Here is a 27,032-nt window from a genome sequence, read left to right on the forward strand (position 1 = left end):
AATTTGCCGGGCACATTGCAAAATGATGGTGCTCTTTGCAATAAGCCTGATTTTTCAATTTACCAATGACATGAATATATATATAAGACCAATTTTTCTCATCTAACAGTATCAAATATTAAATACAGAACCTCGTTGCTTAAAATTTAATCTACATTTATGTATATAAATGTGGATTATATACATTATGTATATAATGTTGTATATTGAATTTACTTGTATTGCCTTCCAGCAATCAGCAAAAATCAACTTAGAAAATTATTTCTAAGTGATTTCTGTATCAATCTATAAATTAAAACGCATTCACTCTTTTTTTTTTTTTACAAAAACATTCTGCTAGTGAGAATACATTACATAGTCTAAATTGTGGTTTTTTATTAAAAAATTAATTTGGATATTTATCAAACAAACACTGATGAGATGTAATGTAAAACTGTTACATCCCTACTTCTCTAATTAGCAACAAAAAGGTTTGTAACCACGTTGAGGTAATAGTAATGTAATTTTTCATTTTAAACAAAAATAAATGATTTAAAGAAAATTTAGAATAAATAAAAGCAGTGTTTGAGATAAAGGATGATAAAAATTTGGTTCAGTTAAATTCTTTAAAAGTACACAGCTCCTCTTATTCACTTTGTAAGGAATGTATTTCCATCACACACCCTGCATGTATGTCTTATATTTGTTTAAATTATAGTAGTCTTTCAGAGGAAAAAAACATGTAGCAGGGCATGTATTAAAGGAACATATATATATTTTTTTGTAAAAATTATATTTAAACTGTTAGACTAATACTATCGTATTCATATACCAGCCTCTTACATGAACAGTTTTCATTATGCCATAATTCAAACTGAACTGACACTGGATCTATAAGAAAGAAGATATTTATCATAAAACAACTTATTTTTATTGAATCAAGGTATAACAAAAAATTTCAATTCTGTTATTGACAGATTTCACTATAACAGAAAAAACATTTCAATATTAATAAACTAAGGAAAAAATTAAAACAATATAAAAATATACAGTAATAAAAACAATATCATTTCAATAATATAATTTTAAAACAATACTTGAAATAGTTCTTTAAAATTCCAATAAAATAAAAAAAATTAACCTAATCAAAAAATAAGAGAAAAATTATATAATTTGAATAAAAACAGATAACATACACAAAAAATCTAAGTCATTACGTTAAATATTTACCATTGAACTAATATAACCTATAATGATTAAGGAAAATCTTTTTTTTTTCATATAAAGTATGTTTATAATCAATTAGTAATAAAAATTTATAATTACATATTTTCATTTTTATGCTTTCTTACATTAAAATATATTTTAGAAATCCCTATAGTAATTAAGATACTGTTTTAAAGTATATGGAAGGGGTAATTCCAATATTTTTTGCCTCATTACACGGCTATAAGTAATTTCGTTGTCTTTATCTGATGAAGAATCTTTATTAGTGGTAGAAGGTTTACTATTATTAATATTACTATCTTTAATACCATTACCAGTTGTAGTTGTAGTATTTTTATTGTCGTTGTCAGTCTTAGTTATAACACTTGTTGTAGTACTAGGCGTAGTAGATGTTGCCATGTCGATAAAATCTGAATCAGAATTATCATCCATCAATAATTCATTATCAGAGTTACTACTATCAGATGAATCTGACGAAGTTAATCCTTTACCGTTTTCCATTTCTTCACCTATACCGCTATCAAATTTCTCTCTTTTAGCAACTTTTTTACGCTGTTCATTAATTGCTGGATTATCCAGTTCTTCAGTCTCATTGTTAAAATCTTCACCTTCTTCTTCAACAGTACGATACTGATTATTATCTTCAGAAGATGGTGTTTCTTTATCCGGTTCTACAATAAGTTCACTATTTCCATGACGGTTTCGGGATGACATCATGCTACGTCTATGAACTGTAAAGAGATGATAAATTTTATAAAAATTATTTTTATTAGAAAATGGATAATATTAACATACTAGCCATGGTATATTACTTTGTCCATATTATAAATGATGTACAACTCACTGTACACCCAGTAACCATATGTACTGCAAATACACACTTTTGAGAACTTTGCATAGAGTATGTTATAAAGTATCATGTGATCTAATAAAGGGCTATAACTTCTAGTTATTGTTAAGAGATAAAAACGACTAGGACCATCTGTTTTAAATTAACAATACAAAGAGGATTGGGTATAATGTTAAACTGTGTAATGAGTATATTAATGACTGAGCATATTAATGTTAAGAGATGAATTATGGCTGAAAATGTCATACATTTTTTTGTGATTAACAAGTTGTTTTTTATTTAGTTTACAATGAAAGGCTTAACGTTTTAGTTAATAAAATGTTAAGCCATTTGATTATCTAATTGATGTAGTAAAACATAAATGATATAGCTACATTTAAAAATTTGTGAGCCTATTCACACCACAATTTTTTAGAGAAAGCTGACATAATGTGTATACCAAATATGATTCTTCAAACTGATCTTGAGATACAACTTTATCTTTAAAAAATACACAAAATTGATGGACAGAAGAAAAATGAAGTGTAAGTTACCATTTTTTTATAGAAAACCTTTTGTTTATTTTGATAAACAGATTCTGATATGAATAAACAGGTATTTACTTCTTTGTTACATACTATGTGTGTCTGACTGTACATATGTATGCATGTGCGTGTGTGCCATGCATACATGCATTCCTCAAAATAAGAAATCCTCCCTCCTAAAGACAGTAAAAATATAGATTTACATAATAAAATTAATTAAAATGTAAAACTAAACCAAGATGTAAAATTTAATAACAGGTGCAGCACTATTCATAATGTATTTCGACTCGTGTAGTACAATTGTAAATAAATATAAACCAAGTGATGCAGTATTGTTTTGTTTATGAACTACCACTTTGTTTACTACAAAAACATGTAGAGCTGGGCTGCTGAGCATCACACTTTTGCTGTTGAAACTTATTTCAAGAATAACAAATTCTGTAGCTGCTGTACAGCTTATATCTAGGCACTGACATCTTGTGAATGTGCCAGATGGACGCATTGTTATTAGGTAGGCAAGTTCCTTTAAATCAACAGCCTCTGCTTGTAATCATAAACCAGGAAGAAGCAAAAAGACTGTCCAAACTCTGTAAATAAATGAAAATGTTTCTACTGCAATCTTGCATAACTCAAAAAGATCTGTGGAGCTATTCTCTATAGATTTGGAGATAGTCATTTGAGAGAATTTTCGATTAGGATCTCAATCTTAACTATTACAAACTGCAAATTGTGCAAGAAATTAAGCCTCACGATTGTGTTGCACATGAATAGTTTTACGCAACCATGTCTGATATATGAGGGCTGTCCAGAAAGTAACTTATGTTTTGAAATAAAAAACCAACCAAATAAAAGAACGAAATTTTATTTTTCTACAAAGTCTCCATTTAAATTGAGGCACATTATAACGATGCACAAGCTTTTCAATTCCTTCTCTGTAGAAATCTGTAGCTTTAAAGTTTTTGGCACCCACCTAGTACAAAACTTGTGACCAAACTTCCCCAATACAATTTCATGCAGTAAACTGTGAAATTTGGGGAAAATGAAGCCAACAGTTCTGTAATCATAATGAGGTGATTTTCGTAAATTTTATTGTTGATTTTCATTGTCAGTTCATCAGTCACAAGGCTAGGCCGACCACTCAACCTCATCATGAACAATGATGCAGCCATTTTTAAACTGAATCCACTGCCTCAATCCACCTTCACTCATTATTCCATCTCTATACACCTCACAAAGTTGCCGATGAATTACAACTGTTTTGAGGTTTTTTGCCAATAAAAACGTAATCATTGAATGCACCTCACAACTTGTGGGACTATTGAAGCACACATTTCAATAACTTACACCAAAAAAAGTAGAAAAACCACAGTCCACTCGCTACAACAGCTTGATGTGCACTGAGTGTAGAAACGTTTTGACAACAAGATGGTGGCTCTATCCCCACCCATCTCCACACTAGGTACAAATGTAAGTTACTTTCTGGACTGCCCTCATACTTCAAAATAATCCCCCAAATGTTAGACAACTTGCTTATGTCAGACAAAATGTACTTCATTGTATGGTTCATTGTAAGTAAGCAAAATTTATATCGTTTAAACTACGAAAACTGGTGCATATTAAGCCTTAACATTGCCCGAATCACTGTGTGGTTCCTTTGGAATTATTAGGTCATATTTTTTTGAGGATGACAGGTTGTGTTTGTAATTATTACCACTGAACTTTAAGGATGCTGCAAAACTTTTTCATTTCTCAATTACAGATACTGAATGTGGAGATGAACCATTTACAGTTTCAACAAGACAGAGTTAGTGTGCACAAGGCCAGAGTATATATGGATTGGTTTATTGCGACAGACCTTTCCACAAAGAGTGATTTCTTGTCATGATATCACTTGGCCGATCTGGTACCTTGATCTAACATGAGGTATCCACATATGAAAAAATCTCCACACCACTGGAATTGAAGGGCTGCATCAGAGCTCCCATCATCAAAAAACCCTAACGATACATTACAATGACTTTTAGGCAGCTTCCAATGTCACTTAGAATGTGTATTGCAGCTTGGATGTCATTTGAGAGGTGTTATTTTTAATTACTGACTAATAAACAACATTTTTTAAACTTGTATTTGATAAAGCAAGTAATAAATAAAAAGTGGTTATTCTGTTTATGGTTTAATTTTATTACTACACTAACAATGCTACAAAAAATTTGTAAGAACAGTTATAAACATTAAATTAATTAAATCACTGCATAATTGCAAACTTAAAAAATGTAAAAACAATAAATATATTTATGTAAATGTATAAACATAAATAATAAAAATGTATAAACAAACAGAAATATCTTGTATGTATACGAGGTGCGACAATAAAGTAATGAGACTGATTTTTCTTTGCAAGATGTGGCAACCCTGCAGCTTGCGTAGGCACACCATCTTTGACCTTGGTCTATAAGCTATTTCTAGTCCAAGCGGCACATTGATGCAACTGCTCAGTCGTGAGTTGTACTGAAATTAGTGAACACGTATTTGTGTCTCTCGTCACAGAAATGAAACCGCAAAATATTGCGCAACGGTATGCCATTTCTTTTTGCGTTAAATTGGGTGAAAACGCGATGACAACTTATGGTAAGCTTCAGAAGGCTTTTGGAGAGGAGGTTATGTCAAGAGCTCAAGTTTTTCGGTGGCATAAAATTCTTAGTGAAGGCAGAACGAATGTTGAAGATGAAGACCGTAGTGGACGACCACCAACCTCACAGACAGATGTCAACTTGACCAGGGTGTGTGAAATCGTACGATCTGATCGAAGATTATCCGTGAAAATGATTGCAGAAGAACTCAACATCAATCGAGAAACGGTTTGTCTAATATTAACTGAAGATCTTGGTATGAGAAAGATTTGTGCGAAAATGGTCCCCAAAAATCTCACAACAACAGCGAGAAACACGGAAAAATGTGGCAGCCGATCTGTTAGAGCAAACGGAAATCAATCCAGATTTGTTGAGCCGTGTTATCACTGGTGATGAAGGTTGGTTTTTTCAATACGATCCAGAGACAAAACGCCAAAGTTCGCAATGGAGCTCAAAGGGATCACCCAGACCAAAAAAAGCTCGCATGTCAAAGTCAAAAGTGAAATGCATGCTTGTGTGCTTCTTCGATTTCAAGGGAATTGTTCATAAAGAGTGGGTGCCTCCTGGACAAACAGTTAACCGATATTTCTACAAAGACTTCGTAAACGAGTTCTTCGTGTCTGTGCCAACATTGCTGATAATTGGATTCTGCATCACGATAATGCGCCATCCCGTACTGCTCTGTCAGTACAGCAATTTTTAACCTCAAAACAAATTTCAGTACTACCACAGCCACCTTATTCACCAGATATCGCTCCGTGCAACTTTTTTCTGTTTCCAAGAGTCAAAATGGCGGTCAAGGGACACCATTTTCAAACAACACAAGATCTCCAAAAAGCTGTGACGAGGGTCTTGGAGGATATTACAGAAGATGAGTTCCAGAAATGTTGTTGGCAGAAGCGCTGGAATAAGTGTGTGCAATCAGAGGGAAACTACTTTGAAGGAGACAACACTAAACATGACTAAAACGGTAAGCAACATTTTTTTTTCACATTAGTCTCACTACTTTATTGTCGCACCTCGTATGTTGGCACCAATTCAGGTATACAAGCACATCACAAATTATTAACTTGAGTATACTTATGATCTACAATTAAAGACCCAAATCTATAACTTGAAATTGTGTGCTTGGCATTCGTACTTATTATTTTTTAAAGATTCACTTACTGAAATAAAAATTATAACAAAAATAAACTATTAATTGTAGTCTTTTTCAAAAGAACTAAGTTATCATGTTTCAACAATTATTTGTTTTTTGTTAGCTGAAAAAATATATATTATAAACAAAATAGCTAAAAATGATTCACAGAATTGATACCTTCTAAGATAATGGTTTCTCTATTATGATTTTTATTTGATATATTTTTATTTATTTATATATTTTTATTCAATACAATTCAAGACAGTATGGCTAACTTATAATTCTTATGGCTTTTCTAACAACTGTTAAAAACAACAACAGCTGTATGTTTTGTGGATGCTGGAAATTTGACTCCAGTAAAGAACAGTAAACACATTATAAGCCAATCTTCTGCCCATGTAATAGCTAAAGTGGATCTGGAGTTTTGACCTCAGATAACAGCCAACTGTAACTTTCAGAAGTAGTGTAGTAAGAATAGTAAATAAACCAATTAAAATCAGATTAGCCAGAAAATCTTAAGCAAGAAGCTTTTAAGCTGATAATAATATGTGGGTAGAAGTTCAATTAAAAGTTAATGAAATAAAACAAACACAAACGTAGAAAAAAGGGGATTCTGAACCTGTATGGACACCCTGATGCTGTAATATACAATAGGAAAGATAAGTGTAATTGTGTAATGCATGTAACTTCTTTGCAGTTCAAAATGCCAGTCATTAAACTAAGAAAACAGGGAAAATAACAAAGCTTGCTTCAAAAATTGGCATCAGATATTAATATTATCTGAAAATTTATGAAAAATAGTAATGAATTAAAAATTGATGAACAGTAAGAATGTTTCTTTGAAGGTGTGTTAGAGAAAGAGCCAGTATGACACCTGACTCAATTATATAGAATTTATCCAGCAAAGTAAGAGTACTGAAAGGAAAAGTTAACCTAGTGCCAAAATTCTCCAAAACCTGCAAGTAGTTATAGTAAACCAGTAAACTGTTTTACTTTTAAATACTTAAATTTTGTTAATTTAAAAAAAAATAAAAGTTAACTAACTGGCCAATGTAAAATTTATAATTAAACAGGTATTGAACGTTTTTGAAAAGAAAAGGAATGTTTCATTCCTTTAAATCTTAGTCAAATATATCTCTTCAGTACTTTCTGCAATTACATAAATATTGATCATAAAAACTAGAAAAAGTATCACAAAACAAGTATAACATACTGACTGGATGGTCTGCCTTAAATCCAAAAAGCATGCACCAAAATCAGGCTCAAATATCTGTGATATCAATCTAAATTTAACTCATCTGTAAACATCATTGTATGCTAACAATTTTATTCAGCTCAAATTACATTACAAATACAACATCATAACTCACTAGCCTCATAAGATTCTTATTCTGTATCAATTTAACTGTGTTTAAAACTCCTGCATTTCTTGAAAGTAATATAAAATGGAATAAAGGCAAACAAAAATAAATGTAAATAATGAACACTAACCTGCAAGGGCACGTCCAATATCAATAACTGCAGCAATACGCCGTTGTGGTGCGCCAAACATAAGACCAGCACGGCCTAAATCTCTGTCTGATGATTCTTCTTCATCAGATGATTCTAATATAGGTATAACAAGTTTTCGTAATGCACGTTTACGTTTCGGTGGAGCAGATTTACGTGGTCGCTGTTTACATAATTCTGGGTAATCACGTTCTGCATTAGCCCTTAACAAACGACGAATCATGCAACGACATACTTCTTGAAGTAATAATGGTTCACACTCCGCTGAAATACAATAAAATGCTGAAATAAATAGCCATCTTATTGTATCACATGTGATTCTTTTAATATAAAAATAAAATAATTCAATGAAAAACAGTGCTGCTCAAATTAATGGAAATTAAACTTGCTTTTATTTTTATCACAATATTTTGATTTAATGAACAGAATAGTATAATTTTTCATTATTACAGATCAATTTAATGAATAGTACCTAAATGAGATACTCTACATCTGGAGTAAAAGCACAAAATCAAATTTATGATACAATTTTATACAATATAACTAGCTAAGTGCAAATTTTTATTTTTACATTTTCAACTCTAATTTATAATTAAAGAAAAAAAAGTGATACCACCCATAATGCTAAAACCAGCAAAATTAACTTACAAAAATTAGCTACCATAGGTGTAACATGATTAGGCTTTACTAACTAGATATATTTTTTGAGAAATTATCTACTGAGAAAAGAGCTTTTAACAATTTCTTTTAATATTTTCTATTATTAGAAAATATTATTTCCTATTTATATTTATAATAAATAGGAAATAATAAGTGGCACTCTATACCATTAACTCAAAAAAAGTCAAATTTGGAATTCTATGATTATTTTTAGGGATGCCACACGGCTGTCTGACTATAGTGTGATTTGATCAAAAACTGAAAAATCAAATGCATGATGATAATTTTTTATTTAAAAGTTTTCAAATTTTCTCAAAAAGTTTGGTATAGATGACTGAGAAAAATGTGGTATCCTCCAGCATTCCCAAGAAAATTGAATATGACACTTGATAAATTTATTAATTCAAAAAAGCTTATTATATAAATTGCTAAGTTTATACTCAGCTTGCTATTTTGGTGTGTTCATTAGTGGATTTTAATTAATAGTAAAAGTATATATTTAGTTTTGTATATATATATATATATATGTATATATATATATATATACACACATACACATAGTAGATCTGAAAAGTTCCTGAACTCAATTTCTGCAGTCGATACAAGTACCGCTATCTCTTGGACATCCCTACCCCGTAGGGGAAAGACACCCACACCTTTATCTCTTGGACAACCAAGGAACTATGTAGTACAATGTCTGACAAGTGTTGTACAAAATTTCATCATCTTTCGTCAGTCCAGTCTCGAGTTATATTTGGCTATGTTCATTGTGTTCATGTGACCTTGTGCGACCATGTCACAACATGGAACAGAGAAGTGCAATAAAATTTTGTTCAACTTAAATATTTTTCATTGAAACTTATTCTAAGATGCAGCAGGCATTAGGTGATGAAGCCACATCTTGTACTACAACATACCCATGGTGGAAGTGGTTTAAAGATGGTACAGAGTCATTAGATGACGACAAATGAAGCGGGAGGCAGTCAACAGCTGTTCACGATGAAAACATTACAAAAGTGCATGTGCTCCTGCTTGAACAACCTCATCTTACCCTTCAGGCCATAGCAGAAGAGCTAATCATCAGTAAAGACATGGTATGTACAATTCTAACAGAAAAAATTAACTGCTGAAAGGTGTGCTCTTGTTTTGTTCCACACTTCTTGACTGAAGAACAAACATATGTGCGTCTTTCTTGCGCTCAAGACTTCACTGCTGATACTGACCCAAATCTTTTGCAAACAATTATAACTGGAGATGAAAGCTGGTGCTTCATGTATGATCCACAAATGAAGTGTCAATCTGCTGCTTGAATGAGTGAGTCCTGGAGCACAAGGACTGGAAAAAGTTGGGTAGCAAAAATCAAGAATGAAAGCTATGCTGATTGGATTCTTCAACTCAAAGGGCCCTGATTCATTAATAATTTGTCCCAATTGGCCAAACTGTGAATTCTAAATTCTATTTGGGAGTAATGAAACACCTGATGCATTGCATTCGTCGAATCCGACCTGAGTACTGGGATCCAAGCAGTGGGACTCTCTTGCACAACGCTTTGGTACATATGGCAAGTTTTAACATGCTCTTATGCAGCAAATCAAATCACTGTCTTATTCCCCTCGACTTGGCTCCAGTAGACTATTTTCTGTTCACGAAACTCATGTTGAAGATGAAAGGCCACTTTTTCGACAACATTCCAGCCATCCAAAGGGCTTGCACTGAGCAAGTTGAAGGCAATCCCACAAAGTGAGTTCTCCAAAGTGTTTGACGAGCTCTACCGGCACTGCAATGAGTGTATAACTAGAGAAGGGTTCTATGTAGAGGGCTGAAGTGAGTAAATTTATCTTTAAATCTGTATTTATATTTGATTGGGAAATTTTCAGACAAACAAAACAACAAAAATCAGAAATGTCTCAAAAAACAAATCATTAGTTACCTCTAAATAAGTAGGATAAAACATTTTGTAGAATAAAACAATAAAAAAGAATCAGACAAAAATGTCTTTAATCTATTTCACTGTTTAGGAGGATTCATTTTATTAACTTTTATATTAATAAATAAAAAAACAGTACTATTCACAATGAAAATATTATAGAAAGTTCTATATACTTATATTTGAATATATTCAAATGTTTTAATAAACTTGCCAGAATCTATGTTTTTCTTTATTCTTAACTAACAATTTAACTCAAACATAAAAAGTACATTACTGTATGATGAAACGGCACCACGAAGCTACTAACAATCAAAAAATGTTATGGAGCAATTTGGTAAATGATCTGAAATAATCTATTTATGTATATTTAAATTGTAAATATAAGTTATACACATATAGTTATAAGCATACACAAGAGCATTTAAAAATCAATGTATTTTTTTTAGTATTAATTATTGTGAAAATCTAAATAATTTGTTAGAAAAAAATTAATATCTTAAGAAATTATTATAAACAAATTTAAATTAAATGAAATTAATTTAATTATGTTGATTAATTAATGAAATTATTTAATTTAGTTTAAATATAAAAGAATATATTATAATTTTTAGTGACCAGTAAATTTTCATTCCATCTAATATTTGGTTTACTTAAAAACCTCCTGCAACACAATATGATTTCTACTTCATTTAACAATTTGCCTCTTTCACTATTTAACAGAATTATGTGGTTAGTTAATCTATATACACATATCTCAAGAAGTAGACATTACATTAGTGGTATATCTATGCGTTGTAAAGAAAAAATGTTAAATGGTAGCATACTAATATAAACTGCACAAGTTATTAGGTTGATATCTGTACTTCAAATATAATAAATATTATATAATTATATACCCTAATAGTAGTTATTTACTAGTTTATTGAGTAATTTTCTCAAGCAGAAAAAATTTTAAATGGTGTTAGTAAATAAGAAAGAATCAGTAGTGTAGTAAACAGGAAAAATCAATATGTTGGTCACAAAATGATGAAACTGACGAAGAACACATGCAATTACAATAATACATTTTTTAAAAATTAAAAGATAATTTAAAAAAGAAAGACAACATCAACATTTGCTTCTATTTCAATCATACATAACACAAAATATATTAATTATGAAAAACTTTATGTACACAAATGATAAAAATTATTACTATAACATTAAAAATTACTGTATTAAATAACTTAACATTGTTAAAATAGTTACTAGTGGATATAATGCCTAAAATTAAAACACCAACTATTTTAATATTTATTATCAATTAGCATTAGCCAAGGTATCCCGTTAAATATCTTCATCTAGCTCCCTGGAAATTGAATTTTTTTATGAAAAAAAAAAATTATTTTAAAAATGAAACATTTCAAAGTGTTTTACAACAATATCTTAACATAAAATATCTGTTTGTAATATAACAAAAAACTTTCAGAAAACTTTCTGCAACACAAAATGTGAATGAAATCAATTATTTTTTTATTCAATTCTTTATACTGCCTCTATCTGACAAGAGTTATCAAAGATTACTGGCTTCTGAAAATCTCACCATTTATTCAAAGCTGTAAGCATCAATGAGCAAATTCCAACAAATCATCAAAATTAAGAGTTTGGATATAATTCACAATTTTGTTTTACCCACACATTTTAATACCTGCTGATTATAGCAGTTAATGAAACTTAAAATATAAAAAGAAGAAATCTGGGAAATAAGATAACAATCAGACTGATACGATATAGTTACTTAACTTTCATCCTATAATAACATGATGATTTAGCAATATGATTAAGCATTTCACCAATTAGAAGTTCAGAGAAAAAAGAATGTGAAGTAATAATAAATGACAACAATTGAAATCAACCTTAATGGATCCCTTCCTATACTTCACACAAGTTAAATAATAATGAACACAAACAGGGTAACTGCATATTGTGTAATTTTGGCATCGGAAAATGATCTAACCAGCTGCTGACACAAAAAGAAATAAAAAAAGAGAAAGGAAGATACTTCAGGTGTGTGTATGAGTTGAAGACATTAAGAAATGAAAAAATAAATGAGAATATTGCTCTCATTTAATAACTATATTAAATTATTGGTCAGAATTTAGCATTCCTAAAAACTAATTTTCAGCAGATCTAGCTGTAGTAATTACTTTTTCTGGGATGAGCATACATAAAAGAAAATTCCCTTCCCTGTACTCTAAAAGTAAAAAAGACTGCATAGATTATCAACATTTAGAAAAAAACATAAAAAACAGTCATAATATTTCTCTTATATAAAGAGAAAATTAATCAAACCATTAAAAGAATGTAGATTTTTCAATATTAGTATTAAATTTTTTTTATCAAGTTATATATATTATTATTACAGAAAATCTACAACAAAAACTGAAAAACAAAACCTATTACATCAAAAACTGACAAATAAATAAATAAATGAATAAATGACCAATAGGTATAAAATAAAACATACCTTAATGTAATACAATATAAGGACGCAAAACACAACATGAACCAAAAAAATGCAATTTAACTTAATAGAGAATCTCATTTTTATTAATATAATAAAGCTAATAATTGATTGATTATTAAATGTCTCACGTAGCATTATTGACTCCTTTGCTTCAGCTGCTGTGGGCAATTGTAAAGTTGCAAATGAAACAGGAAGTACAATTTTTCTTTCCCATACAGTTTCTGATTTCCTAGTAATCTGTAATAACTGGTCGTTTAATGGCATAACAAGGATACCTCCAACCTATAAGCATAAAAATATTTAATATTATATATTTATTAAACAACCCTAAAATTAACTTCAGTATTACAGTAATCACTCACTGTTCAAATATTTGTTCAAGAAACTTTTATGTTGAAAGTTGAAACCCAAATATGTACAGAAAAGATGGAGGGGGCAGCATTCCTTAAATATAAAATAACACAGAAGTAGTATATATTAAGTACTGAATAAAACAGGTATACAAAAAAGAATACTGGGGTTTTAATTTGTTATTTCTCTTCCATGAGGTGTACAGTTTTGACTTGAGGATAAAATCAAACAGCAAAAAGGACAGCTTTAGATGCACACATGACTATAGATTGATTCCCTATTTTTCCGTTTGAAAGCACCACTAGCAAAGATGGTGACAACAGAACAGAGAACCTTGTGTTTCACAGTTTGCTAAATGTGAACCTGTGGTTACAGTTAAACGTGCGTTCTATAGAAAGTTTAATTTTAATCCTGCAAGTGATAATAATATTGTAATGGCATAATTTGTTTGAAACTGGTATAAACGTGACAGGGAGTCATTCCTGCAGTCCTAAAAAATCTTGTTAGGAAGGCCAGCTGTGAACTAGCAAGCTTGTACGGACAGTGTGGAATGTTATAAGGAAACGCTTACATATGCATCCATTTTGTAGGTTTCAAAGGTTTTCTTGGCTATGTTGTGCATGCCAACTTCAGTCAAAATGTTCCATATGAAAATGACTTTCCTGATCGTATTGTTTAGTGATGAGTCAACTTGTCATTTCAGTAGAAACATTAACACACATAATGTAAGAATCTGGGATCAGAAAATTCCCATAAACTCTTACAACGCAAAAGGGACTCTCCTAAAAAGAACTGTAGTCCGATATTCCAAAGGCAAGTTTAGTCAGTTCTTTTTCGCCGAAGCAAGCATAACAGGAGTTACTTATTTGGATATGCTGCGTATATGGCTCTAGACTGGAAGACAAACCAGAGAATTTTACTTGACAGCAAGATGGTGTATCTTCACTGGCATAACTATGTATGGAATAAATAGGTTGAATTATGTTTCTCCAACAGCTGAATTGGTAGGCATAGACCTATGACAGAACTTGTTTGCAGTGGCCTTCAAGGTCACTCAACCTAAGCCAATGTAATCTACGTTAGATGGTAGTTAAGTATGAATTGAATTATACATCATTACATACCCAAAGTGTGTCAAGAGACAATTTTTATGTATAAAGTCCACAAGAATGAACAGGATAAATTTAAACCTTCATTCCATTACAGAGTCAAATACTATTTATTTAAAAGGTATATATACATATATATATATACCTGGAGTTTAAGAAAAATTCCTTGATGACAGCTTACTTGCCAGGACCACTGGCAGCTTACTGGATATATTTTATTATGCAAAATTTATGTTTTTAAACTGTATTGAACAGTAATATTTAATCATTTTTGAAATTATATTTTAAGCTTAAAACAAAAAACATCCAGTTTGTTTCATTCATCAACAGCTGATACTTAACTTTATTATGCCTTCTAATAATCTAATTCATAGATAAATCACATGCATCACTTTAATTTCTACATTTATTTTTAATAATGCTCTTTTAAAATTTTATAATTCTCCTTAAACATAGGTACAATCAGATATGTTACTTCAATCTCTTTGTGGCTGCTTTCATTGAGGCTGTGACCACTGCATACCATTCCCTGGTATAATACAGTTAAAAAAAAAGATTAAAACGGTAAAAAAAGTACAAATAACAACTAGTGAATAACATGAAATATAAAAAGAAATTAAGCATCACTTTTTGAATTTGAAAGAAAAAATTTAATGAAATATTTTAAAAATACTACGTAATAATCAAACAAAAACTTCTACTCCATATTATCTATAAGACACAAAATCAGAATAAGACAACTTTTTATCACTAAATAATTTCATTCTGACAAATGTGGCTCTTTTTATTTCTTATTTTTTATTTTACTTTATATTATGATAGAAACTATTTTTCTGAAAAAAAAAAATTGTGATAAACTGAAAATCAAGAAAGGATTGCTACAAAAAGTAATAATAAAACAAAAATCTTTTATAACATGTTATCTTATGTAATCTTTAAAAATACATACAACTTTATTGTTATTTTATTATTTATTTATATAATTTACCTTTATTAAATTTCTGACATAATTTTCATGATTCTCTGGACAAGCTGCACCACAATATACTCTATCATATTGGCGATTAGCACTGTTAAGACAAAAACTGTTACCTAAAATAAAAAACAAAATACATATGCAAACAATAAACTAAACAAAGAAAAATTACATAGCAATTATGGTATAAACATTATTTTGTTATTTGTAATTTTTACTGATAAGATTTATATTTATAAATTGAAAATTACATCTGTTTTAAGAACACTTAAAAAAAATCTTCATAAAGATATCATAAAATACATTTATGGGGCTCACAATAAACAGGAAAACTCATACAGATGTGTAAAATTAAAATAGGGAAAGTGAACATACATTAATGTTAAATGGATATTCAGTACCAAGAGGTTAAATACTTTCCTTAATCATTAGTTCATCATTAATCGTTAGAATCATTAATTCTTTGGATTTGACTGTTGCAAGGGTCCTACGTCAATGTGTTAAGAGAGAATCCCATCCACAGTTTATCTTTGCGACTAAATGCAAGTCTAATCTAGTCTTTTAATCTATTTACTGAAAACTTATTGACTTTTATATAAACTACTTTAAAATACTTTTCAACACAAAAAGAATATAGTATGGTGAATGTTTGTTAATGTTAGCAGTGTAGTTTTATACAATTTTGTTGGGGATTTTCGAAATTTTTTAATTTTATAATAAAATAAAATTTGATTTTTTCATAATCTTTAAAATAAGCATTACCTATTTTTTATTATATGTAGATACTAATGTTTTTCTGATCTTTTAAGCTAAAATATTTTGGTTGATTATATATGTTTTTTAATAGCAGCTGTAAATATAATTTTGTACAAAAAATTATTTCAACATTGACAGATTCAGATTCAGGACAATGATATTAAAAAAAATACATTAATTTGTGACTTATCTAATTGGGAAAGGTAGAAGGCAAGAAACATTTACTGCAAAACTTCAATACCACTCTGTCTTTATCTCAAACTGTATTTTGAAAAATTTCACACACATGAAAAATACAGAAAGGCTATAATAAAACAACTGTTTTAATAGCCTTTCTTTTAAAACTTTCTTTCGTTTAGAAGCCAAATGCTTCTTTCTTCATCTATTTGCCGCAATACCTCTTCATTTGTCACTTTATCCACCCATCTGATTTTTAACATTCTCCTATAGCACCACATTTCAAAAGCTTCTAATCTTTTCTTCTCAGATACTCCGATTTTCCAAGCTTCACTTCATATAAAGCGACACTCCAAACATATACTTTCAAAAATCTTTTCCTAACATTTAAATTAATTTTTGATGTAAACAAATTATATTTCTTACTGAAGACTCGTTTCGCTTGTGCTATTCAGCATTTTATATCGCTCCTGCTTCGTCCATCTTTAGTAATTCTACTCCATAATCTTTTCTCCTCCTATTTTCACATTCAGTGGTCCATCTTTGTTATTTCTACTACATTTCATTACTTTTGTTTTGTTCTTGTTTATTTTCATGCGATAGTTCTTGCGTAGGACTTCATCTATGCCGTTCATTGTTTCTTCTAAATCCTTTTTACTCTTGGCTAGAATTACTATATCATCAGCAAATCGTAGGAGAAGGCAATTTATTATAAACATAATAAATAAACATATTTATTATGTTTATTTTATAGAAAAAAACAATGAGATGTATATTAAATACAAATGCTAAAGCATGCATAACAAAAACTAGAAAAGCCTAATATAACAAATAATGGAAAAAATACAAGTAAAGATATATATATATAAAAGAAGTCTAAGGGATTAACAACTTAAGGCCAAACTTAAAATACAAATCTTATTAAAAATGTACATATAATCTTCTTTTTTTTTTCTAGCAAGCAATTAATAATTATAGTACTATTTTAATCACGAAAAGAGCCAGAGCAGGTAGAAACCAACAATGTGAATTGCATAAATATCATGAATGAAGTCCAGAAAGATAATATTAAAAAAAAAAAAAAATGTTTAATAGACAGTCCAACTATTTTCAGAATAATGATACAATTCTGGTAGCCCTTAAAATACAAAATTTTTGCATACAAAAATATGAAAACAATACAAACAAAAAAGTGTTATGCCTTCATTTTTCAATAAATGACCAATTTCAATATATGGCACAAATTTCTTCTGAATGAACTCATTCTACTTTCAAGCTTTATTAACCATAAAGTAAAATTTTATTAAGATTTTTTCATCTTTTCGACAAATTTTAGAAGATAGAGTAGTTTAGTAACATTTTTTAAGTGAATAGCAGTGGCGGATCGTGTATAAGCTCTGTGGAACTGCATCACCCCTTTTTTCCACTTGATATTATCGATAACATTTAATATAATGAGTCTTTTTTTCTTTAATTCTTTCTTTATACTTGTACAATATATAATCCCTAAGCTTAATGTCAGTAGCCATCCCCCAGTTTATGAAAAAGATACAAAAATCTTTGTATGGACTGTACGGGAGGTTTGCACTGTTGCTGCCACAGTGCAAACCCTGGCGTGCTAGTGTAAGGTAGTTTTTTTTTACTCCACGTGTGAATGGAATGTTCCTTGTTTGTTCCCTTTTTTAGTTTAGTTGGTGGAAGGAGTATGAAAGCGGTTTAGTTGTTTTTTTAAGTAGTGATCAGAAGATGGCAGAAAGCAAGGGCTCTTGATTGACAAGTCTGTCCAAAAACACACTGGAAGGGTGAAAGAGAAAGTAATCAGTAAAAACTAATTATGTATTTGTTCTGTGTACGTAGAAATTTAAATTAAGCACCATTGGACGATAGTGTTCTTAAGCAGGCATTTTATTAAGTTATCTAATAATACTGAAAATCATTATCTGTAGTGGCATTTTACTATTTATTCGGTTAAACCAAATACCAGTTTCTAAGCAGACTCTACGAGGGTTATTTTTTTCAAGGTCCAATAGATCGCAAAATAAAAACCCGTGCAAAAATCGGATGAACCTTTGCGCATATGTGTTGTGCAGCATATCTAGTATGGCCTTCAATCACACCGTGTCACTTCGTTTAGTTCTGAACACGCAGCTAGCACGTAAACATGTCTACAACAATAGCATCTCCTGCCAAGTGTGAAGTGCGTGCGATAATTAGATTTCTTCAGGCTGAGGGGTGTAATGCAGCTGAAATTCATAGACGAATAAGTAATGTGTACGGTGAAACTTCAACGAGTGACAGCAAAGCGCGGAAATGGTGCAGGAACTTTAAAGCAGGATGTACAGATGTTTATGATGCAGGCGGTCAGGGAAGGAAGCGAGTGTCAACCGATGATCTCGTTGAGCGAGTGGATGAGGCAATTCGAGAAAATCGACGGTTCACAATTTCTGTATTGAGTGATTTGTTTCCTGAAATTTCAAGGTCAGCTCTCTACACCATTGTGAGTGAGAGACTACAGTACCAGAAACTGTGTGCGAGATGGGTTCCCAAGATGCTGTCCAACCATCACAAAACAATGAGAATGGACGCCTCCCTAATGTTTCTCCAGCGCTACCACAATGAAGGAGAAGATTTTTTGAACTAAATTGTCACAGGGGACGAGACATGGGTCCATTTCGAAATTGAAGAAACAAAAGAACAATCCAAACAGTGGATGCATTCTCATTCTCAATCCAGTAAACAAAAGAAGTTCAAGCGAACCTTCTCCAACAGAAAGTGTATGGCTACTGTGTTCTGGTACCGGAATGGAGTTCTCTTAGTGGAATTCATGGAACATGGCATGACCATCACTGCAGCCTCATACTGCGTGACTCTTCAACATCTACGAAGGGAAATCAGAATAACCAGAGAGGAATGTTGTCATCAGGCATTGTCTTTCTCCATGATAATGCTTGGCCGCATACTGCAGCTGTAACGAAGAAGCTCCTGCAGCGTTTTTGTTGGGAAGTGTTTGATCACCCACCATACAGCCCGGACTTGGCTCCATCCGATTTTCACTCTTTGCTCACATGAAATGCTAGCTAGGAGGACAACATTTTGGCATAGATATCAAGCTGCAGACCAGCATAGAAACATGGCAGAAAACACAGGTGGTTCCATTCTATGACGAGAGTATAGGAAAGTTGGTACCAAGCTATGACAAATGTCTAAATCAGAGTGGCGACTACGTAGAGAAATAGTGTAACTATGTAGGTACTTGTTACAAATAAAAAATTGTTTAATTTCACTGTGGTTTTAATTTCGTGACCAATCGGAACTTGAAAAAAAAATAACCCTCACATTCTTGAATGTGATACAAGTGTATAATTAGATTATTATCCTGCTTCCAGCTATTCTATTTGATTCATTTTTTTTTTGTTCTTTTATTTTATAGAAAACTTTAACCATGGCCTTGAAGAGACCCAGAAAATAATTGTTTCTGGAGCAGCACCACCACTAATTTTAGCTATAAGCCGCCACTGGTGAACAGTCACTTAGTTAACAAAATGATGAAACGATATAATAAATCAGCAAGCTCACTAGTTTTACTTAATTAAACAGAGAATTAAATGTATCATTATTGAATTAAAATATAAGCGTCAAAATACAAACTGACAAGTAATCAATAAATAAAAGTACTTTTACCTTTAATAAAAGTTGGTTCACAGAACTCAAACGAATCCAAAGCTGAAGAAGTTCTCTTAAAATCTTCTAATTTTTTGTACGCATACTGTATGACATCTTCATGCATTTCAATACCATGGTTTATACCAAATGGACCTAAAAAATCAAAAGTCTTCATTATTTTTATATCCTGTACACAAATAAATATATATTTAATATATTAATAATAATTACAATAAGAATAAAATTAGATGTGGATTAAGGAATCAATAATCATTTTTTGTTATAGTATATTTGTATAACAGTTTATGGCAGCAAAATAAAAGATTAATGAAATTCAAAATGAAGGAATTTATAACACTTTGAAAAAATGCTGCTAAGGTCAATGACAAACTTCCCTGTGCCTTTAACAGAAGAATTTCTTCCCCTTTTTTTAATTGCCTTATTAAAGCAATGAATTTTAATAAAATAAAAATCTCCTACAAATATACATTTAGTATTGCATCTTATCAAATATCATATTCATCAATTTAAAATAACAATGAAATATCTATGGTTTTAAAAATCAAAAAACAGTTAAGAGAAAAAGATAAGATAATAAGTAACTTGTGTAAAAATTCAATGTGATTGGTCCAATGGTTTTTTTTATTAACAACAAGCAATCAATTTCAAGGTACGCAACAGAAAGTTAAAAAAAAAATTGTTTTTTTTTTGTTCTCAGCATAAAAACATATCACAAAAAATAAAAGTTTATCACCCATCAAATGTAGCATAAAGTAATATAAAAGGTGAAACAATCTCTTTTAAAATCAGATGGACCATTATATTTTTATAAAGTTTCAAACGAATGCACATACTTCCTGCGCAGAAACCAAATTTTTGACTTCCCTCATCCTTTTTAGAGTATATACATCTTCCTAATACTAAATAAATTAATCTTTGATGTCTCAATAAGGCCAGACAAAAATATAAAAAATCCAAGCACGTAAGTCCACTTCCTTCTGAAGGTGTTTGGAGGATTACATAGAGATCTGTTGCATAAGTAACAAATATATGATTAAATTATACCAAGAATTTAATTAATAAAATATAATTATTTACTCTAGTACTGAGAAAGCAACAGAAAACTCAACGCACTAAATAATGAACCCTGTTGCACAAAATAAACATAAGCTTGTTTACATTTGTGGATATTTCAAATAGCATTATCAAGAGTTGCCTTTATTACTATTTGTTGATCAAGAACAGACTGACCTTTAGCATCTGACTTTAAAAAATAGATGCTGTATAATTTTATTTATTTTTTAATATCATATTTTGTTTTTTCAAAGATAAATATAGCAAAAGTTATTAAATATTATTTGTCATTCACGACGACTGCAAAATATATAAATAATGAAGTAAGATTTAAGTATAGTTGTAGACAAACCGTTCACAACCGGGAGTAAAATCCAACTATTATTAAAGCACTACCTGGCAGAGTAGGCTGGTTGGAATTGTAAACCATGCAACATAATATTAATAAACAAATTATTATTTAGTAATAAATAATAAAAATTCTACTTTATTTTTCCCATGGTAATAAGTAAGTAAGAAACAGTCAAATATTATAAACAAGGCAACAAAAATTCTATCAGGTTACCTATATCAGTATACCTAGTAAATATCAGGTTACTTATAACCTAAATTAGGTTTATCTAATATGGCAGACCATTTAATAAACAATACAATAAAATATATATCATAAATATTTTTGTGTGTGCATGTGCTCTCACACATACACACACACACACACACACACACACACACACACAAGAGATGGATTCTTTCTACTAGAGTTAATTAATTAAAAAGGAATACATCATATCGTCACTATTGAATACTAGAAATAATAACTATTAATACTGACAATACTATATAAGATTATGAAAGAATATCTTCCTTTGAAATAAAGTCTGTCTATTTTAAAACATTCCATAGAAATGATTTGTCTTTTTTAAATTTATTTAGTGTTACATACCCTGCACAGTCTTATCACATTATACATGTAAAGTGTTAGTCATGAAAAAACAATTGCCAACTGGACATTGACATCATAATTTTTCCTGAATAAGATTTACTAAATGTTCAACTTGATTAAGTCAAAATATTTTATTGTATGAGATAGTTAAAAAGCATTTTACCAAATATTTTCCATTTTTTTAGCCTCTTGAGAGAGACCACTGTTAGGTATTACTTGAAAGGATAAAATGAAATGACAATTTTGTAGTGTGTGAAAATACCATGCCTGACCAGGATTATTCAAACGTGGGACCTCCAGAAGGCCAAGATGCTACCACTCATGCCACAAAGGCTGGCAAATATTTTCCATTAAGTTTTAAGTTAAGTGCTCACATTTTGTATCATACTATCAATAAACAAAATAAAAACGTCCAATACCATCTCTTTTTTTACATTAATCCTATGCTAGCTCACATTTTAATAAGCTAAATTTCTGTTGCTCATATTTTTATTGTAAAAGTCAATTCATTTGGTCTGTTAACATAGACAAACTTTTATTTTCTCGAGTACCTTTTTACAAGTTTTGTTTGATCGAGATCATATGAAATTAATACAAGATTCAAATTGATCATTATGTGACAAATCAACTGCTTCAGATGAGCAAGTCTTTTCCACAAAAAGAATATTTGTTTTCTTCTTTGAAATGAATCCAGAAGTAACACACTACTGACCAACCAGTAGTGTATGGTACTTCCACAACAAATCCCAATATTGGAAGATGGTAACCTAATAAATATTTTATAAATAAGGTATCTACTTAATTAAATGTTAGATACAAAACCCTGCACCACTTAAAACTGATTAGAACTTTATCATCAGTTACTTCCTCAAAATGAATTTCTGAAGGGGAGGATAGTTAAAATAGAGAGAGGTATATATTCAAGTACAATGCCAAGAAAGAAATTAAAATGCTCAAAAAAAAAAGAAGAACTTATGTTTTTTATAATTACTAAGTGCAGGTAAAAATATCATTAAAGTGAATTTAAAAGCTATACAGCATTCTTAAACTGACAAATATTTTTTTATATTATTTTCTTTATAAACTCTTCTTTATAATTTGGCTATAAACTCCACCCTTATCCTACTATTTTTTTAAATCTTTACATACATTACTTAAAATCACTTCACTTTAAATCTTTACATAATGTTAAACTTAACATTCTCCTGCAACAGCATTTTTTTTTAATTTACATCTTTTCCACTGTTTCACTAAATATATACATTTTACAGCTATTAAAAAAAACAACACTTTCTATGAAAAATATTTACAATTAATTTTATTCTTTCTTATTTCTAAATTTATTTGATACAATCTTTCTCTTTTTTCTGTTTAGCCTTCAGAACCACACCATACTGGATTACTTCAAAGGAGGATATGTATGAATGTAAATGAAGTGTAGCCTTGTACAGTTTCAGGTCAACCATTCCAGAGATGTCGGGTTTAATTGAAACCCAACAACCAAAGAACATCAGTATCCATGATCTAGAATTCAAATCCATAAAAAAGTAACCACCTTTACTAGGATTTGAACCTTAGAACTCGTGACTTCAAAATCAACTGATTTGCAATGATGACATCACCACTAGACCAACTTGGTGGTTTGTTTGACATCAGACCTTTTTTTATGACAAATTTTTTTCCAGATTATTTTCACCTTCTATTATACTAATGTTCTCTTATACTCTTTCGTCAATAAATTACTCGTAATGAAAATAATAACATAGCACTTACCTAATATAAGTCCAACCATGGTACTGAAATACCCTGTGCCAGAACCTAGATTAAGAAAACTAAGACCAGGTTCTAAGCATAAATTTTCCATAACTTCACTATAAATACAAGGAGCTGATAAATGTATATTTCCATTTTTCCAAGCTAAATCTTTATAAGCACTGTCTTGAAATTCAGGTAAATAATAAAATGCTCTATCAACAGCTCTAAATACACGTTCAACAACTGGTGTTTTAATATACTGAGCACACAATAAATTGTCAATTAAATCATCATTATCCATACCAGTGCTCACAGCACCCCCCATTGCTGTTGTTGATTATAAATTATATTAAAATATCACTGTTTATTTACCTGAAACAATAATAAAAAAAATATTTTTAATATAATAGACAACAATGGAGATAGATCACTAACTAATACTGATAATTTAAAAAACCCTTATCTTCATTCACATTATGGTGAAAATATGCATATGACCTTAATTTCACAATTAACACGCAAGAGACACTAACTTCAAACAATTAATAAATAAATATTACACTAGGTGGAATACAGCAATAAAAAGAAACATAATTAAGTATTTATACAGTCACTTACTAAATTCTACAAGAAATATTGCATAACGTGATTCAGAGAAAGATAATCATAAAAAGTAGTTATGATTAATAACACTAATTCAATAACAAAAATTAGATTTTTTTTTAACAAATTGATCTAACACTAGCACTCAAATTAATTCAAAAAGAATAATTAGCAAATTAAACAGAATTAGAAGAAAGCAGTACTAAAAATATGTTTGAATAGAAAATAAATTATAAGATAAATAAACAAATAATATTAACTTTGAAGTTTGACCTTGCCAATTACTGTCATTATAATTATCATTCAGGCTATAATCTTTACGTTTTGTGATATATATATTCATATTTACAGAGGGAGGGGAAGTGAAGGGGGAAAAAGAAAGTCATTGGATATTCTTTGCCTACAAAAACATTTAAATCTTGATTGCCATCAACTGAAAATCATGTAAAATAATATAATACTTATACAATATACGTTACTTATTCCACAAAATTATTTTATAAATTAAATATCTCTATAAATAATAAAAATACTATTAGAGAAAGATTAGAAATAGAGTTATCTAATAAATTATAGTACGTGTGCGCATACAAGCACATGAGAGATATTGAAACAATCTGTTCGATTCTACATTTTTTTAACATAATTAAATATACCTAATTTTTTTATTCATCACTGGCAGGTATTATTTTTTTCATGACATCAACCACTTATGATTGAATTAATTTTCAGTAAATGATATTTCAAATCTGATTTCAACACTAACATATTTTTTACAAACTTAAAAAAAAAAAAAAAAAGGAGGACATTCTCAATTAAACTCATTTAATATTTTTTTACATGTAGTTTCAAGCATTAATCTAAGTTCCTCTGGTGGTCCTAAAATTATTTTCATTCCAGTAAATTAATACATTAACTGCTAATCATAATTAATAAACTTTTAATATTCTAATAAATGTTAACCTTCATCACTAAAAGTCATAGGGTTCAACCCAGTGTATTATGATCATTGATAATACTTGCCAACAAGTTTTGTTATAGAGATAATTTTGACTTATTCTTTAGTATTTTTTGATGTTGAATCCAAATATCACCTCAAAATTTGTCATAAGACTTCATTTTAGTTTGTACCTATTACTCATAAAAAATGAAAATTGTTAAAATGGTTTATTTTCTCTACTACACAAAAGATTTGTTGTAGTCAATGTTTACATTAACAAAAAAATATTGTTGCATGTTCACAACTAGATTAGGATATTGAGAAACTTTCAGTTGAAAATGTTTTTTTAATTACAATTTATTAGTTTAAGAACATAAATAAAATAAAACAAATCAATAATAATAATAATAAACAGCGATTACATACAAAACAGAATTTGAAGTAATTGTCAGGGTTTATTTACAGGTAGTTAAATATTGAAAAGCAGAATTCAGTCCCATTGACAAGACCGCTAGTCTTGTATTTACAATAATAGTACAACATAGAAGACAAGTATACAGTTCTTTCACAGCAAATACCTATGCTGTTCACAAATAAAATTATTCTAAAAATTTAGTACATTATCTCTTTCACTTATAGTCTAACAGTAATTCACCAAACCACTTCTTGTTTTCATGTACTGGAACACCTTAATTGCATTGAACCTGCACTAGAGATTCGCTCCTTCACTGACCTCCTTGCAGAACTCTAGCATAATAACCTAGGTTAGAACTCTATCATAGCACTTTCTCACAGAACTGATTTCAACTGGTCTTCTCTGGCGTATTTATATTCCTATCCTCTTTACCTGCCGGATCAGACCCAACTCAAAGCGTGAGAATGATCACCCACCCTCAATTATTCCAATGAAATTACTACCCTAGTCCAGTAACTCTTCTCGCAGGACATCTGTTTAGGTGTATCAGTGGGCAGTATTACAAAGGACAATTGTTAATCGGACCTGTTACCTTTAACAGGTTTTTTTGTTGTGTTAGTTTTACTAAAAGGGTTTCTTTTAGCCCCTTTCTGGATTCCTCCCATTATTATATTTACTACTACTTTCTTCTTAATTGGCAGAAATCCATTACTCAGGTCCGTTATACCGGTCTTGTTACAATATGAATGTCTGAAGATATTTATAATTAACCATATTTATAAATGACTGAGTGAAATAATTTGAATAACCATTATTACTATGTGTTAACTAATACAGTATTACATCATGGAAAGACACTGATACTACCCTTTCATTATGACTCATTTCTTCTATGAAAAATAAATTTATTACAGTAATGTGATTTATTTAAAAACTAATTGATGTAGTCAATTTCAATCACTGTTTTTTATAATGCAATTGCAACTTTGGTCTTATGTTTTATTCCTACTTTTTGTGATAGAGATATACATTATTTTTGTTGTGCTTCATACACATTGTTTTTTTGTATTTTGTTGGTAATTTATATAAAAATGGCTCATAACTGTATAAGTCATTCTAACAATTTCTGTTATGTGTGGTGAATTAACTTTTAAATCTTAAAGAAATATTACTTTTTGGTTAAAAAATCGTATGAACTCATAGATCAGGATAAGACTTAGACCCCTAATAAATGTTGTAATTCTAGTTTAACTATACTAAGCTGCTGGCTAAATGGGAAGCTACAGAAATTATGCCTTCTGCTGTTCCTATGGT

At 30.0% G+C, this 27,032-nt stretch overlaps 1 protein-coding gene across 3 annotated transcripts in view; it reads right to left on the reverse strand.

The window, feature by feature from the left end:
- Positions 1 to 139: 139 nt before the first annotated feature.
- LOC142323972 (protein-L-isoaspartate O-methyltransferase domain-containing protein 1-like) overlaps positions 140 to 27,032 on the reverse strand; it is a 36,787-nt gene continuing 9,894 nt past the window's right edge. For 2 of the 3 annotated variants that reach the window (XM_075364420.1, XM_075364423.1), the window contains exons 2-7: positions 23,779 to 24,132; positions 20,007 to 20,141; positions 15,405 to 15,508; positions 13,085 to 13,238; positions 7,843 to 8,124; positions 140 to 1,937 (exon numbers count right to left, since the gene is read on the reverse strand). In XM_075364420.1, coding sequence (XP_075220535.1) covers positions 1,345 to 1,937; positions 7,843 to 8,124; positions 13,085 to 13,238; positions 15,405 to 15,508; positions 20,007 to 20,141; positions 23,779 to 24,085 — 1,575 coding nt within the window. In that variant the 5' untranslated portion in view covers positions 24,086 to 24,132 and the 3' untranslated portion in view covers positions 140 to 1,344. Of the gene's footprint in view, positions 1,938 to 7,842; positions 8,125 to 13,084; positions 13,239 to 15,404; positions 15,509 to 20,006; positions 20,142 to 23,778; positions 24,133 to 24,378; positions 24,524 to 27,032 lie in introns of those variants that run through there. The other variant, XM_075364421.1, reaches the window with a different exon arrangement.

Source organism: Lycorma delicatula, chromosome 4, assembly GCF_047948215.1.
Source record: "Lycorma delicatula isolate Av1 chromosome 4, ASM4794821v1, whole genome shotgun sequence".
Lineage (NCBI taxonomy): Eukaryota > Metazoa > Arthropoda > Insecta > Hemiptera > Fulgoridae > Lycorma > Lycorma delicatula.